Source organism: Mauremys reevesii, linkage group 5, assembly GCF_016161935.1.
Source record: "Mauremys reevesii isolate NIE-2019 linkage group 5, ASM1616193v1, whole genome shotgun sequence".
Classification (NCBI taxonomy): Eukaryota; Metazoa; Chordata; order Testudines; family Geoemydidae; genus Mauremys; species Mauremys reevesii.
The window spans coordinates 44,665,270-44,679,953 of NC_052627.1; the positions used below are offsets into that span (position 1 = coordinate 44,665,270).

Sequence of the window (14,684 nt, forward strand, 5' to 3'; positions counted from 1 at the left end):
GTATCCAGTTAATGCAAATTTTAATCAGTGAATTAGGATGTGTTTTTTCTAGTCCAGTCATAAACTTCAAAGCTCCCAGGGATACCTCCGTGAAAAGTCTCAGAACATTAAGAATGTTGCTTAGTTTCTATTGCACAAGCTATGCAAATGATAGGCTTATGTGTACTAAGAAGTTTCATAGTTATAACCAACTGACAGCAAAATAGAAATGGATCATACACCTCAGGAATGACATAAAGCCGCCCAAACTGCCCCATATTCAGAGACTTGTAATGAAAATGCAGCAAACCAATTATCGTTTGAAACACAAGGAAAGTACCTTACAAACAGGCCCTTTCAGGAGCAAAATTGTAACACTACGAAAGGATTATGGTTTCATGTCGGTATAGAGACAATCATATCTGAAAAGCCTAAAACCTAGGGATCATTAAGAAAGTGATCTTGAGCTTTCAGAATAGCATGTGATACAAACATAATGGATTCTGACCAGCTTGTCCAGTATCCTGACTCCAATGGCAGCCTATTATTATTATTATGTTTGATATTCACAAGGTGACTTTGCTCACATCCCAGTAGTGTCTGAAAATAGCCTGCTTTTACACTTTTCACTATGGGGCACCCATGTGTAATTAGCATATGAAAAGTGCTATTTTACCTATGCTAAAATGCACCTAATTGGCATTGCTCCTCAGCTCAGAGCATCTAGGAAATTTGCATGGGTGCTTCTGAAAATCCCACTGAGCACAAGGGGACAGATTTGTAAAAGGTATGTAGGTGCCTAAAGATGCACACAAGTGCCTAATGGGGTTTTCAAAAGCAGCACGTTTAGGGGGCCTTTAAAAATCTAGTCCCTTCTGCTCAGGCAACATGGATGCAGACAAACACCAGCTTTGAAAATTCCTGTGTGTTCAACGTCCACTTGAGCCCATAGATAGGCACCCAAATTGCAATTGATTCCTGCCCAAGATTTAGAAATTGCCTTTAATCTGCTTCACATTCCACTTCTGCTGCATTTAAGAACTTTTTTAAAGGGTGACAAATTCCCTACACTCCATCTATTTCTGAGCTTTTCTATTAATCTGGTGAGATCATTGTACTATCACAGCAGGCTCCAGAGTACTCCACAAAAACACTGCTGCAGTGTAAAGTCAAAGTCATTGATTTTCATGGGAATTGGATCAGGCAGTAAAACAGGAACACAAATTCAGGAGCAGAGATAAGGTTCTTTGGGTGCTGGATCTTTGTAAATCTCTGAGTTAACATGATGCCTGGCTCCTGCAGCTTCACATGAGAAGCATTGTGCTGTCCAGGGAACCCTTGATCATTGGTTGACACTTTCTCTGCTGGGCAGGAAAAGGTTTTCCCAGCACGACTTTGATCATTTCAGGAGCTCCCCAGCCCTGGTTCCTCAGTCCTTGTTGCCTAGCTCCAGCCTGCGGCCAACCCAACTCCAATTCCTCCCATCCAGGCTCCAGGTCTCAGGCCCAGCCACCTAGCTCCAGCCCCTCTCCCTGGCTCCCTTTCCAGCCCTAGGCCGCTGGCTGCAGTGTGGTTAGCTCATGTGACCTGCAGGGGCGGGTTCTGAGCAGTGGCAGTTGGCCAGGGAGGAGCCTGCTGCCTGGAGCTCCTGCCCCATCCCAGCCAGTGCCATTGCTCTCTCCTCTCCGCGCCATGCAGGCCTCGGAGAACCAGCAGCTCTTCGACCCCATCTCCTTCGGGGCCGACCTGATGGCTGGGGGCATCGCGGCCGCCGTCTCCAAGACCACGGTTGCGCCCATCGAGCGGGTGAAGCTGCTGCTGCAGGTGCAGGCCTCATCCAAGCAGATCCGTGCTGACCAGCAGTACAAGGGCATGATAGACTGCTTCGTGCGCATCCCCAAGGAGCAGGGTATGGACCCCCAGCGCCCCCTGCCCCCGCTTCGTGCGCATCCCCAAGGAGCAGGGTATGGACCCCCAGCGCCCCCTGCCCCCGCTTCGTGCGCATCCCCAAGGAGCAGGGGATGGACCCCCGGCGCCCCCTGCCCCCCGCTTCGTGCGCATCCCCAAGGAGCAGGGTATGGACTCCCGGCAACCCCTGTCCCCTGCTTCGTGCGCATCCTCAAAGAGTAGGGTATGGACCCCCGGCAACCCCTTCCCCCTGCTTCATGCGCATCCACAACGAGCAGGATTGGACCCCCAGCAACCTCTGCCCCCCTGCTTCATGCACATCCCCAATGAGCAGGGTATGTAACCCCCCCCCTCCTCATAACGCTTTACTTTGTGTGCATCTACATAGAGCACCACATACGTTCCCCACACACAATTTTGTTCTATCCACACCCTCTTCCAATTCTAGGGTTTCCAGGAGTCATGCATCTCGCATTACACTCCTGCATTTATCACTCATGTCATGCAATTATTTCTACTGGCATTTCATACATCCAGCATACACCTCTACCTTGCTATAACGCTGTCATTGGGAGCCAAAAAATCTTACCGCGTTATAAGTGAAACCACGTTACATCAAACTTGCTTTGATCCGCCGGAGCGCGCAGCCCCACCTTCCCAGAGCGCTGCTTTACTGCATTATATCCGAATTCATGTTATATCGGGTCGCGTTATATCGAGGTAGAGGTGTAGTTGAAGATATTTGGCAGGGGTTCCCTGGTAGCTCAGCCTCCTGACACTAGATGAGGATGTGATGCCTGGTGTGCAGGCTGCCTTCTCTTCCTCTGCTCCCTTAAAGGAGCAGGCAGCAGCCACAATACAAGGTCAGAAGAGAGCACTGACAGTCCTTCCCTGCTGCTCCAGGGTCCACCTCACCCACTTCACCACCAGTCCCCTCACTCCAAGCACCTCTTCACCAAACCCACCCACATCTTGTTGCCCCCCACACACTCTTCCTTTTCCAGCAGGCCTCAGTTCAACATGTCCTACTTTGACTTCTGTTTTTCTTGCTGGAATGAAGTTGAGGATTCCCTCACTGACTGTCCTTTTTCAATTGATTACTACTATTACATTTTTCTGAGGAAACACTGTTGTGTACAAAATTATGTACATACGCTCAGCAATTTTAATTGAGTGTATTTTATAAATCAAAAAATAATAGAAAATCAGAAGTGACACTTTGTTTAATCTACAGACACGTCTTCACATGCTGTACTGGCAAAAGTGTGTGTTCACATATTTATGGGTTGCCCCTTCACCCAGAGACTCCCCCACAGATCCCTATGCCCAGCACCCCCTGCCCAGAGACACCCCCTGCTGACCTCCCACCACAACTGCACAGCACCCTGCACACTATACCCCCTGCCCAGCTCCCCACCCACAGATCCCCTACTGTCCAGCACTCCCTTCACAGTCCCACCATCACAGCTGTCCAGCGCCCCATATTCCTGAGGGAATTCTGCTCAAATTCTGTGCATAATATTTTAAAATTCTGCAAATTTTTTTTTACAATAAATAAATGTGGAAGCTCCACCATGGCAGTGGGGAGCACAGGCCACTGAGGTGGGAGAATACCCTACAGTCTCTCCCACCCCCCTGTGGCAGTGAGGCTGAACCTGACCTGACACAGCACAAGGGCCGTGCCTGCCACAGAAACACACTGGGGCCCTGTCCCTTTTGCGCCAGGCACACCAGATGTGGGCAGGGAGGCTCAGCCTGACAGCAAGATCCAGAGGGACTTAGTGTGCGGGGATCCCGATGGGGGTAAGAGGGTTCTGTGTGGGGCAGACTGAGTGCAGGCAGCTCAGTGGGGGATCTGGATGCACAGGGAGGTTCCAGGTGCAGGGGCAATGGGATTCTACACGGGGGACCAAGTGAAAGTGGTTGGAGCTTGGGGGGAGGGGTAGTTGGCTGCGGCTCAGTGGGGAGGGTGTCTGAGGGGGCTCATCAGGGTGGTACAGATGCAGGGGAGATGGGGCTTGTCAGGGTGAGGGTTTGATGGGTCTGCTTAGCAGGGGAGCCCCAGCTGCTGCCAAGGGGATCCACATGCTGGGCCCCCACTTCCCCTATACCCTTCTCTTCCCCATCCCATCATAGGTGCTGACTTTTGGTTTTGCCAGTGGGTGCCCCATCCCGGCTCTGCCCTCTTCCCCAGGGCTCTGGCCCCACTCCACCCCACCCCTTCTTGCCCCCTCTCCCTAAATCCCCTCCCCTGAGGGCCTCCCACTCACTCCTTTCTGACCCCTCCTGCCTTAAGGTCGAGGTGTGTGTGTGTTTGGGGGGGGCTCAGCTCCCACCATCTGGCAATTTTCAGCATATTTATGCACTTTTCATATTCTACTTATTGAATGTGTGTCTATCATTGGTATCTTAACATCATCATTAAAATAATAATGAACTACATCGTTACATTATCATGAATTACAGTGTATTAAAATCATTACATTCAGATACAAGCTGTCTTCACTAACAGCCCAGTTTCCAGACATTACATTCACTCTGCTTCACACCTGCTTGGAGCCTCTTTGGGAGCTGTGGGCCACTGAAGGTAGTGGAAAGGTGGCGGCTGCGAGGGACAAGCAGTGGGGGGGTCTTTCCCCTCTCCCTGTCTCTTTCTCATGATTTTTAAGCCAATCTCATGAAGTTTTGGGGCCTGACTCATGATTTTTGAATGCTTGAAGCTGGTAATATGATGGCTTGTCCCATTCCACCCTAAAGTGTTCTGTGGAACTGCAACAGTCAGGAGTAATCCAGGTTATCAGCAAGACAATAATGACATTTAGTTCACAATTGGAAAGTTAGAAACGTAAAGTTACGGCTTAAATGCTGCAGAAATGGAGGATTATGTCCCTCCCTTACCAGAGACAGCTTCCCATTCATCAGCCTTAAGTAAGTCAGTTGATTTTGTGCCCACCAGTTAGGTAGCTAAAGTGCACATGTATATTCTTGCTATGGGATGGGCTCCACTGACAGCCTTCCCAGAAAAAATTTTGGTGTTACAGGAGTTTTTGTTAGGAAGCTCACCCAGAGTGATCCTGCTACCACAAAAACCCACCAGTAGGTTATTTACATGCCTTCTTATCAAGAAGGTTATTGCTATTGTTATCATTATTTTATTTGTATTACAGTAGCTCCCAAAAGCCTCAGTGAATATTGTGGCTTCATTCTGCTGGACACTATCTTGATATTGGGGAGTCATTTTGGCAGTATTGCCCTGAGAAAACTAACAGCACTGGTTAGAGAAACTCATTGTACAAATGGACTCCATGCAAACTTCTCCACATATCAAATAGAATTCCATACATACAGATGGAATTTGCACCTTGATGGTGCTGTAAGTTGACACACTCGCCTGTCTCCTTAACAACTTAATTATATTGTCCAAAGGGATATTTTTTAATGTATACAAGAATCTAATGATAAAAGGTCATTGTACATGCTGAGTTCCCACTATGTTTCATAAACATTTCATCATTTTATGTATAGAAAGCCTGAGCTCCTTCTGTAGTGATTAAAATACATGTGCAGCCACACTTAAATGAGATAAAGAACATGATTGCTATATATATCCCAGTGAAGAGTTAGGAGATTTTTTCACATACATTAAAAACATGTATCACAAACTTTATTTAAGAGGTAAGGAAGTTAGGAACCTTCACCATTTCTGAGAGTTACTGTCATTTCTCTTATGGTCTCAAGAGTTGAGATTTCTCATTGTTGGATACTAATACAGACATCTGTTGGTTAGTGTTAGAAAAAAAATTCAGATTTCCAGTGCCATAGGAATTTTTTTGGCCACTTTTACAACTCATCATAAACTAGAAACAACAGTAATGTAATATAAACTTCAGGGTAATATAATACAAACATTGTAAATGTAATTTAATAATCTGTTTTCTCCTACAGGATTTTTGAGCTTCTGGCGTGGCAATTTGGCAAATGTTATCCGATATTTTCCAACACAGGCTCTAAACTTTGCTTTTAAGGACAAATACAAACAGATTTTCATGTCTGGAGTGGATAAAGACAAACAGGTGAATGTGCTCTAGCAGATTTGATCACTTTAATAAGTAAACTTGTTTTGGTATGGGCTAGTGCGAGTTGAAAATTTTCCAGTGGAGAATGCTGATTTGATTAAATCAAAATGTTTGACAAGAAATTATCCCTTTATCTATATCTGTCTTACATTATCTTTTTAGGATTTCTGTGGTGGGTTGCTGTAATTTCAAAAGAATGTGGTGTTCTCTGCTTCTCTTCCTGGAAGGTTTCAGAGTAGCAGCCGTTAGTCTGTATCCGCAAAACTATTTCCCCATGTTTATTCCCCCCCACTACTGTTCCTCACAACTTCTTGTCAACTGCTGCAAATGGACCATTTTGATTACCACTACAAAATGTTTTTTTCTCTCCTGCTGGTAATAGCTCACCTTAACTGATCACTCTAGTTAGAGTGTGTATGGTAACACCCATTGTTATATATATAGAGAGAGAGAGTGAATGTCAGGGTTCTTTCGGGTCAGTACCAACAGGAAAGCCTGAAGCAGGAATTGTTGCTGGCACTGAAGAAAAAGCTTCCAGGAAGAAGAACAGGAGTACTTGTGGCACCTTAGAGACTAACAAACGTATTTGAGCATAAGCTTTCGTGGGCTACAGCTCACTTCATCAGATGCATGTAGTGGAAAATACAGTAGGAAGATATATATGTCCTACTGCTTCAGGCTTTCCTGTTGGTACTGACCCGAAAGAACCCTGACATTCACTATTCTCTGATTCGTCTCTTTGTATTGCATGCTAATTCTTAATCTGGTCCCTTTTGTTCAAAATAAATATATATTTAAGCAATTTCACTTTTCAAGTTCACCTTTTTACAATGGAAAAAATGGGCTATTCTTGGAATTGAATTCACAGTTCTTTAAATCTCTTTTCCTTCTCATAAAAATGTACCCAGCTGGGATGTATTTGCATGTTTTTGGGACTCAAATTTTACAAATGTTCTATAAATGAAACAATGCTCAGGATTCAATTCTCTAAAAATTAGGACATTTTTAAACAATCAGTTTGTTCTTTTTTTGAAGCTCAGTCCATTGGGATGCCCTTGTATATGTTTTGTGTTGTCGGAAAATCTAAAGAGGAATGAGGTTACAAGCTATAGTTCCCTTGCTAGCTAAAACCTGCTAAAATATGTATATATCAATTAAAAGCAATAAAAGAGGTTGTGGGAATTAAAGTGCTAGATCGTTAGCTGTAGCTCCATAGAAATCAATGGAATTAAGCCAATTTCACCGGCTGGGAATCTGACGCAAAATGTTTTAATCTGTTCCCCTCCTGTTTGCTTTTTCCTTGCGCCTCTTAAACACTCTGAGCCAAATCCATCATCGATGTAAGTCCATTGGCTTTGGTCCATGAGACATAGGGACTTTTTTTCTGTTGTAGTGCCAACTGAACACCACTGGAGTTGGTGCACAGTTGTAACATCATCAAAAAGTCCCAACAGGCCAGCAGTAATGTGGGTTTGGAGAATCATTGACTAGAGCCATATTCTAATGTATTATAAAGTGTTTTTTGCTTGCTCTTGAGAATTACAAAAGCTCTTTATAATTTAAAAATAGAGTAGGGGAAGGCCTGACAAATGTTTTGTAGTGAATCTTAGGACAGAAAGGGAATCTTGTCAAATAGATATGGATGAAATACTACTACACATACTCTCTGAGCCTTGCATGAACATTTATTATATGTTAATTTGTAACATTATCTGATTCTTTAGATAATTTTTAGGGCTGTCAAGCAATTAAAAAAATTAATCATGATTAATTGCGCAATTAAAAAACTTAATCACGATTAATCATGCTGTTAAACAACAATAGAATATGATTTATTTTAAATATTTTTGGATGTTTACTGCATTTTCAAATATATTAATTTCAATTGCAACACAAAATACAAAATGTACAGTGCTAACTTTATATTTATTTTTAATTATAAATATTTACCCTGTAAAAAACAAAAAATATATATTTTTCAGTTCACCTCATACAAGTACTGTAGTGCAATCTCTTTCATGAAAGCTGAACTTACAAATGTACAATTATGTACAAAAAAAACTGCATTCAAAAATAAAACAATGTAAAACTATAGAGTCTACAAGTCCACTCAGTCCTACTTCTTGGTCAGCCAATCACTCAGACAAACAAGGTTGATTACAATTTGCAGAAGATAATGCTGCCTGTTTCTTGTTTACGATGTCACCCTGAAAGTGAGAACAGGCATTCACATGGCACTGTTGTAGCTGGGGTTGCAAGATTTGTATGTGCCAGATGTGTTGAAGATTCATATGTCCCTTCATGCTTCAACCACCATTCTAGAGGACATGCTTCCATGCTGATGATGGTTCTGTTTGTTAATGATCCAAAGCAGTGCGGATTGACACATGTTTATTTTCATCATCTGAGTCAAATGCCACCAGCAGAAGATTCATTTTCTATTTTGGTGGTTTGGGTTCCATAGTTTCCAAATCAGAGTGTTGCTCCTTTAAGACTTCTAAAAGCATGCTCCACACCTCATCCCTCTCACATTTTGAATGGCACTTCAGATTCTTAAACCTTGGGTCAAGTGCTGTAGCTATTTTTAGAAATCTCACATCAGTACCTTCTTTGCATTTGGTCAAATCTGCTGTGAAAGTGTTCTTAAATCAAACAACATGTGAGGGGTCATCATCCGAGACTGCTATCAGATGAAATATATGCAGAATGCAGGTAAAACAGAGAAGGAGACATACAATTCTCCCCCCAAGGAGTACAGTCACAAATTTAATTGATGCATTATTATTTTAATGAGCCTCATCAGCATGGAAGCATGTCCTCTGGAATGGTGGCTGAAGCATGGAAGGGGCATATGAATGTTTAGCATATCTGGCATGTAAATACCTTGCAACACCGGCTGCAAAAAAATTGCCATGCAAATGCCTGTTTTCACTTTCAGGTGACATTGTAAATAAGCAGACAGCAGTATCTCCTGTAATGTAAACAAACTTGTTTGTCTTAGCAATTGGCAGAATAAGAAGTAGGACTGAGTGGATTTCTAGGCTCTTAAGTTTTACACTGTTTTGTTTTTGAGTGCAGTTATGTAACCAGAAAAGATCTGGATTTGTAAGTTACACTTTCACGATAAAGAGATTGCACTTCAGAACTTGTAAAGGTGAATTGAAAAAATACTATTTCTTTTGTTTATCATTTTTACAGAGCATATATTTGTAATAAAAAATAATAATATAAAGTGAGCATTGTGCACTTTGTATTCTGTGTTGTAATTGAAATCAATATTGAAAATGTAGAAAAACATCCAAAAATATTTAATAAATTTCAATTGGTAGTCTATTGCTATAAGTGCGATTAATCACAATTCATTTTTTGAGTTATTCGCATAAGTTAACTGCAATTAATTGACAGCCCTAATAATTTTCATTAATTCTTTAAATAACCGTAGGGGAGATCAGTATGATGGGGTTGTAATTCTATATTTTCATAACTGTATAAAGTAATTTTTGTATTTCAGTTCTGGAAATGGTTTTTTGCAAACCTAGCTTCTGGTGGAGCGGCTGGAGCAACATCTTTGTGTGTAGTATATCCACTAGACTTTGCACGAACTCGATTAGCTGCTGACATTGGGAAAGGTAGTGAAGTCTCTTAAATTACCCTTCTAATTTTTCCCTAGATGTGTTTCAGATTATTTATATATATCCGTATATTACAACCAAATCAATACTCAGCTATGTGCATTAGAGTTCTTTGCGTTACTTAGAAAAATGCCCCAAGCAGTTAAAAAGTCATAAAAATATATTTAAGGATAGTATGATCTTTATTAAAAATGAGAGAAAGAAAGTGTGTGGAGATGGAAATCTTTGGAGACAACTACAGAGCATAATTCTTACATTTCTTCATATATATAGCTTAATTTTTCACATTTACATTAAGCTACTCCACTAGATTTTGCCAGATATAAATGCCAACAATTGTAGGATCTTATTTTTAATTGTAATCATATGACTCTAATGGCATAGACTTCACAGGGCAACAGCCACCAGCAGGGAAAGGGCAAGAGGATTCAGAGTGGGCTGAATCCTAGGGTTAGCCTGAAAAGGGCCAACCTTGAATATTGAGTATTTGGCATGAAGCCCATTTAACACAAGTCAGTGGCTGATTTTTTTGGAGAGGAGGGGTAGCCCTCTTCCCATTAAATTTAAAATGTAATAAAGTTGTTGCCTGCTGCTTTAAATCTATCCCTGGGTCTGTTTCATTCTCCTGTGTGCCCTGATCAAATATTGAATTTGTGGACGAAACAGTTAGAATCAGCTAACTTTAATTAATGATTGGGAAGTTTGGATAACTTTGAAGATATTATTGTGCCATTTTCTAGATAGTGATGAATATCGGCAGAGGAAGAGTACTTTTTCCTTCTCCTGTCCTGTCAGCACTCTGTTCTTCTACTGTGTGTAAGAGAAATTTAATGGATTCTCCTGTATAGCAATGTCTTTTGGCCCAAAATGATGCAAATTTTATTCTTTTAAAGCAGTGCTGACAAAGACACAAATATGCATGTTGTTTAATAGAAAACTTCTTTTATATTAGGTCTTGCTGAGCGACAGTTCAAAGGCCTGGGTGACTGTATTATTAAAATTGCAAGGTCAGACGGACTTGTTGGCCTGTACCAGGGGTTTAGTGTTTCAGTACAGGGAATCATTGTGTACCGAGCTTCCTATTTTGGATGTTATGACACCATTAAGGTAACTCTTGTGGATAAAAGCACATGCTTATCAGATATTTTAAGTATTCATCAGGAATTAATAAAAATGTTAATTTTTTCTTTGTCTTTAATTTTAAATACTCAAAAGTATATATTTTTTTAATTACAAAGGAAGTATAAAATTTCAAATAATCTTTCTCTGGTAATTACAAAAGAAAGCTAGGAAAATGACACTTTGCACCTCCTGATTTTGACATTAACTTTAGATGATCAGAAATGACAGGGTCATCTGTTGGCTTTCTCTTTATAGGGGCTATTGCCAAATCCAAAACAAACACCATTCATTTTGTCCTTTTTCATTGCCCAAGCTGTGACTACATTCTCTGGGATACTGTCTTATCCCTTTGACACTGTCAGAAGACGCATGATGATGCAGGTAAGCAATATATTTTGCTATTCTTTTTTTGAAAATCATGTTGGATTAAAAGAATCTGGTATGTCACTATTACATGACTTTATCACACTCTTCATCTGAGGTAAAAAATCTCTTATCAGCTGCAGTCAATGAGACAGCTCACAGAGAACTGAAGAAAAAGTTTGACTACTCCCTCTTACTGACCTAACATACCTGAGATGTAGTGATTGATTCCTTCAAAGTATTTGTGATTACCCAGGCAAAATATATTATAATTCGAGATAGTTTGGTGCAGACCATGGTTAAAGTTTTTCTAGTAAACTTGGTTCTCTTTCCTCCTTGGAGCCCAGGTGTTTTAAGACATTGAAGTAAATTCTTAAGGATGCTTCAGAGAACAAATCCTCACTATCAGGAATTATCCTCAACCAAAAAGTAAAAACCTTAAATATGCTCCTGACAAAACAGGAATTCTTTCCCTAGATCTTTGGGGAAGCTTTGACCATCTGGTATTAGAACAGAAGATGGCAGTTCCAAAAAGGTTTCCGTAAATTTCATTTAAAGAGTACTTACTCTTTTCATAGCATCAAAGAAAACTTTTGATGCATCAAAAATCAATGGGAGTTAGGCACCTAACCTGCTTGGGCACTTCAGAACATCCCACTAATAACTTCTCTGCATCTCTGAAAATCTAGCCTTCAGTCACCAGAAATTCCTGAGGTGTGGAGTAGATAGCATCCCCTATCAATGCTAACCTCTCCCTTTTGGACTGTCACATGCAGGGGCGGCTCCAGGCCCCAGCACACCAAGCGCGTGCTTGGGGCGGCATGCCGCAGGAGGCACTCCGCCTTTGGCGGCCTGTCTGCGGAGGTTCCGCTGGTCCTGCGGCTCCGGTGGACCTCCTGCAGGCATGCCTGCGGAGGGTCTGCTGGTCCCGCGGCTTCAGTGGAGCCGCGTGACCAGCGGACACTCCGCAGGCACGCCTGCGGGAGGTCCACCGGAGCCGCGGGATCGGCGACTGGCAGAGCGCCCCCCGCGGCATGCCGCCATGCTTGGGGAGGCGAAATGTCTAGAGCCGCCCCTGGTCACATGCTTGCCATGTCTTCAGATCCTGCTTAACATGCCTGATTGTCATATAAGCTTATTATTTATGCTGTCTTTGCTAATATGTACTTGTGCTTATTGAGGTTGTTCTCACCAAGAATGACAATTATTGGTTGTAATTCAGTAACTCCTACCATTAGGGCAAAAGGTAGGGGCCAAGTGGTTCTTAGTAGCTATAGAAATATTCAAGATAATGTAGGTAGTTTAAAAAATGATGAGTATGATGGTAGGAATGGTAATTCCACCCACAAGGAAATGCGCACTGCCAAAGAGGACCAGCAGAAGAATCATCCAGTGATTTTACTGACACAGAAGAAACAGAGATCAAGTAATGTAATTCGGAAGAATCTATGCACTTGCTGTGCATAAAACTATTGGACTAGAAGATATTCTACTTATGGTGTCCTTCGGTGGTGGTGGTGGTGGTGGTGGTTGTTCTTTTTTTAGAAAAAGTTAATGTGGTTTTGCAGATACAGCTACAAGTACAGTTGCTGCTATGGATGATTTTTGTGATAGTGAAATTAACAACATGCATGCAGAATTTGATGCCAAGCATTTGATACAACACTTTCTGTTTCTCCAGCCAATAATAAATTTGGCTCTGAAGGCAACTTCCTGGAGGGGACTAGGGGACAGTACTATTACTGCTTCCAATGCGAGTTAGTTCTTTTATTAAAAATTAGAAGAATTCTTACCTCAACAGCAATATCCTCCAACAACATCCTTTAAATGTATTGCAGTAGATTCAGATCCTGTACAAATAGTTCAACAGTGTTTGCTAGTCTATTGTACCTCCTGCTACATCTATTATATTGCAGCCAGTCCACAACTTATATTAACATTCCCATCAGATGGAGAAGCACAACATCTGCATGGTATGCTTTCTTGATCAGTAAACTTCTATGATTTTCTATTATGATGACACTTAGGGAAGATACAGGGAGAGTTATGCATGTCACTACTTACAGGTGAACAAGCAGGTGGACAAATTTATGTGATCTCTCTCTGCTCAGAGGCTTTTTCCTTCAGCTGTAAGCACTTGTAACTAGCTCCAGTGAAGGTGGCACTGGGGCCTCTGGAAACCTTTAACAAGTCTTCCTTTATGCGTCACTTTCATATGTTACGGCACCTATATGAAGAGAAGCAAGCTGTACTGCATGACTCATGTTTAGATTACACTTTTCCAGGTCTGTCCCTCTACAGGGTCTATCCCTTAGGCCAGTAAATCCCTGTGGTTTTTCAGGGGATACTGAATCAGCTGTTTTCTGTCTCCACCACCCATGCCCTCACCCCATGAAGCTCATGAGAGCCTGATCATATTGAGTTTGTGTAGAGGGATTTTTGTAGGGTTGGAGAATGGGCATATATTGACTCAATCCTCCACCCTTTGACAGCCAGAGCCACAGGAGCAGGATTCCACTCCTCGTCATCTGCCCTGTGGTTCTGGGTTTTTGTGTAAGTCAGAACCTTAGCACTCTTTTAAAGGAATTATGTGTAAATATATATACACTGAATGAACTCTGTTAATTGATAGAGAATTGAGATCTTCTTGCTATACAATAAATCAGTGGCACTAAAGGAGAAAAAAAAAGATGTGATGCAGAAGTTTTGATAGCATCAGAGTGGTTCAAGGCACCCTTAGGATAGGAGTGACCTCATTTAACTCCTAAGCTAGCCACTTGCCTACTAAACCTGAAATGAAGCATCACAAGAAAGATTGCAGCCTTTCTAAATGTAGCTGTTGAGAACTAGCTAAATGAGCACTAAATCAAAGAAGTATTTAGTAATTCAAGTTCTCACATTTGACAGGATGCAAACTGAGGAAAAGGTGTTCCCAAACTATCATACTTAAATGTTCATTACTAGCAAGGGAAGAAAAAAACACATTTGCAGTGTGCTAAGCATATACATTTTCCTCACTGTATTGCATGAATGTTTTGTTTTTATTATTTGCATTCAGAGTGGAGAAGTTGAACGTCAATATAAAGGAACTATTGACTGCTTTTTCAAGATATACAAACAAGAGGGACTTAAAGCTTTCTTTCGGGGAGCCTTCTCCAATGTCCTTCGTGGAACTGGAGGTGCATTAGTGCTGGTGCTTTATGACAAAATTAAGGAACTTTTCAATTTGGATATTTCAAAGAGTTCATCATCTGACTAAAATAATGGATAAGAATCTATTTTGCCTGTATAACATATAATGATATAAGTCTCATCATTTGGATGACATGTTAGTAGTTCACTATTGTGCTGTTAATGCTGTAATAAAAACTGAAGAGTTATTTGTTTTCCCCCAAATCATTGTGCATATTGTGCTCTTTTGTTTAAAATACTGAACTTTCAATTTTTATAATGAGAAATAAAACATGCATGATACACAAAAAAGATAATCACCTATGAAATATAGATATTTCAGGATGCCCCTCTGTCATCAAAGAATAATTACTGCGATTAAATGTCAGAGAGGTAGCCGTGTTAGTCTGGATCTGTAAAAGCAGCAAAGAGT

At 41.5% G+C, this 14,684-nt stretch overlaps 1 protein-coding gene across 2 annotated transcripts; it reads left to right on the forward strand.

Annotated features, from left to right (window-relative positions):
• Positions 1-1,608: 1,608 nt before the first annotated feature.
• On the forward strand, positions 1,609-14,466 carry SLC25A31 (solute carrier family 25 member 31). Of its 2 annotated transcripts, XM_039541147.1 has the most exons (6): positions 1,609-1,888; positions 5,833-5,960; positions 9,475-9,592; positions 10,548-10,702; positions 10,973-11,098; positions 14,139-14,466. In XM_039541147.1, the coding sequence occupies exons 1-6, from the start codon at positions 1,672-1,674 to the stop codon at positions 14,337-14,339; spliced, it is 945 nt and encodes a 314-aa protein (XP_039397081.1). In that variant the 5' UTR covers positions 1,609-1,671; the 3' UTR covers positions 14,340-14,466. The 2 variants fall into 2 exon arrangements, with proteins under 2 accessions (XP_039397081.1, XP_039397082.1); XM_039541148.1 differs by lacking the exon at positions 10,548-10,702 and having other exon boundaries at positions 11,031-11,098.
• Positions 14,467-14,684: the final 218 nt, after the last annotated feature.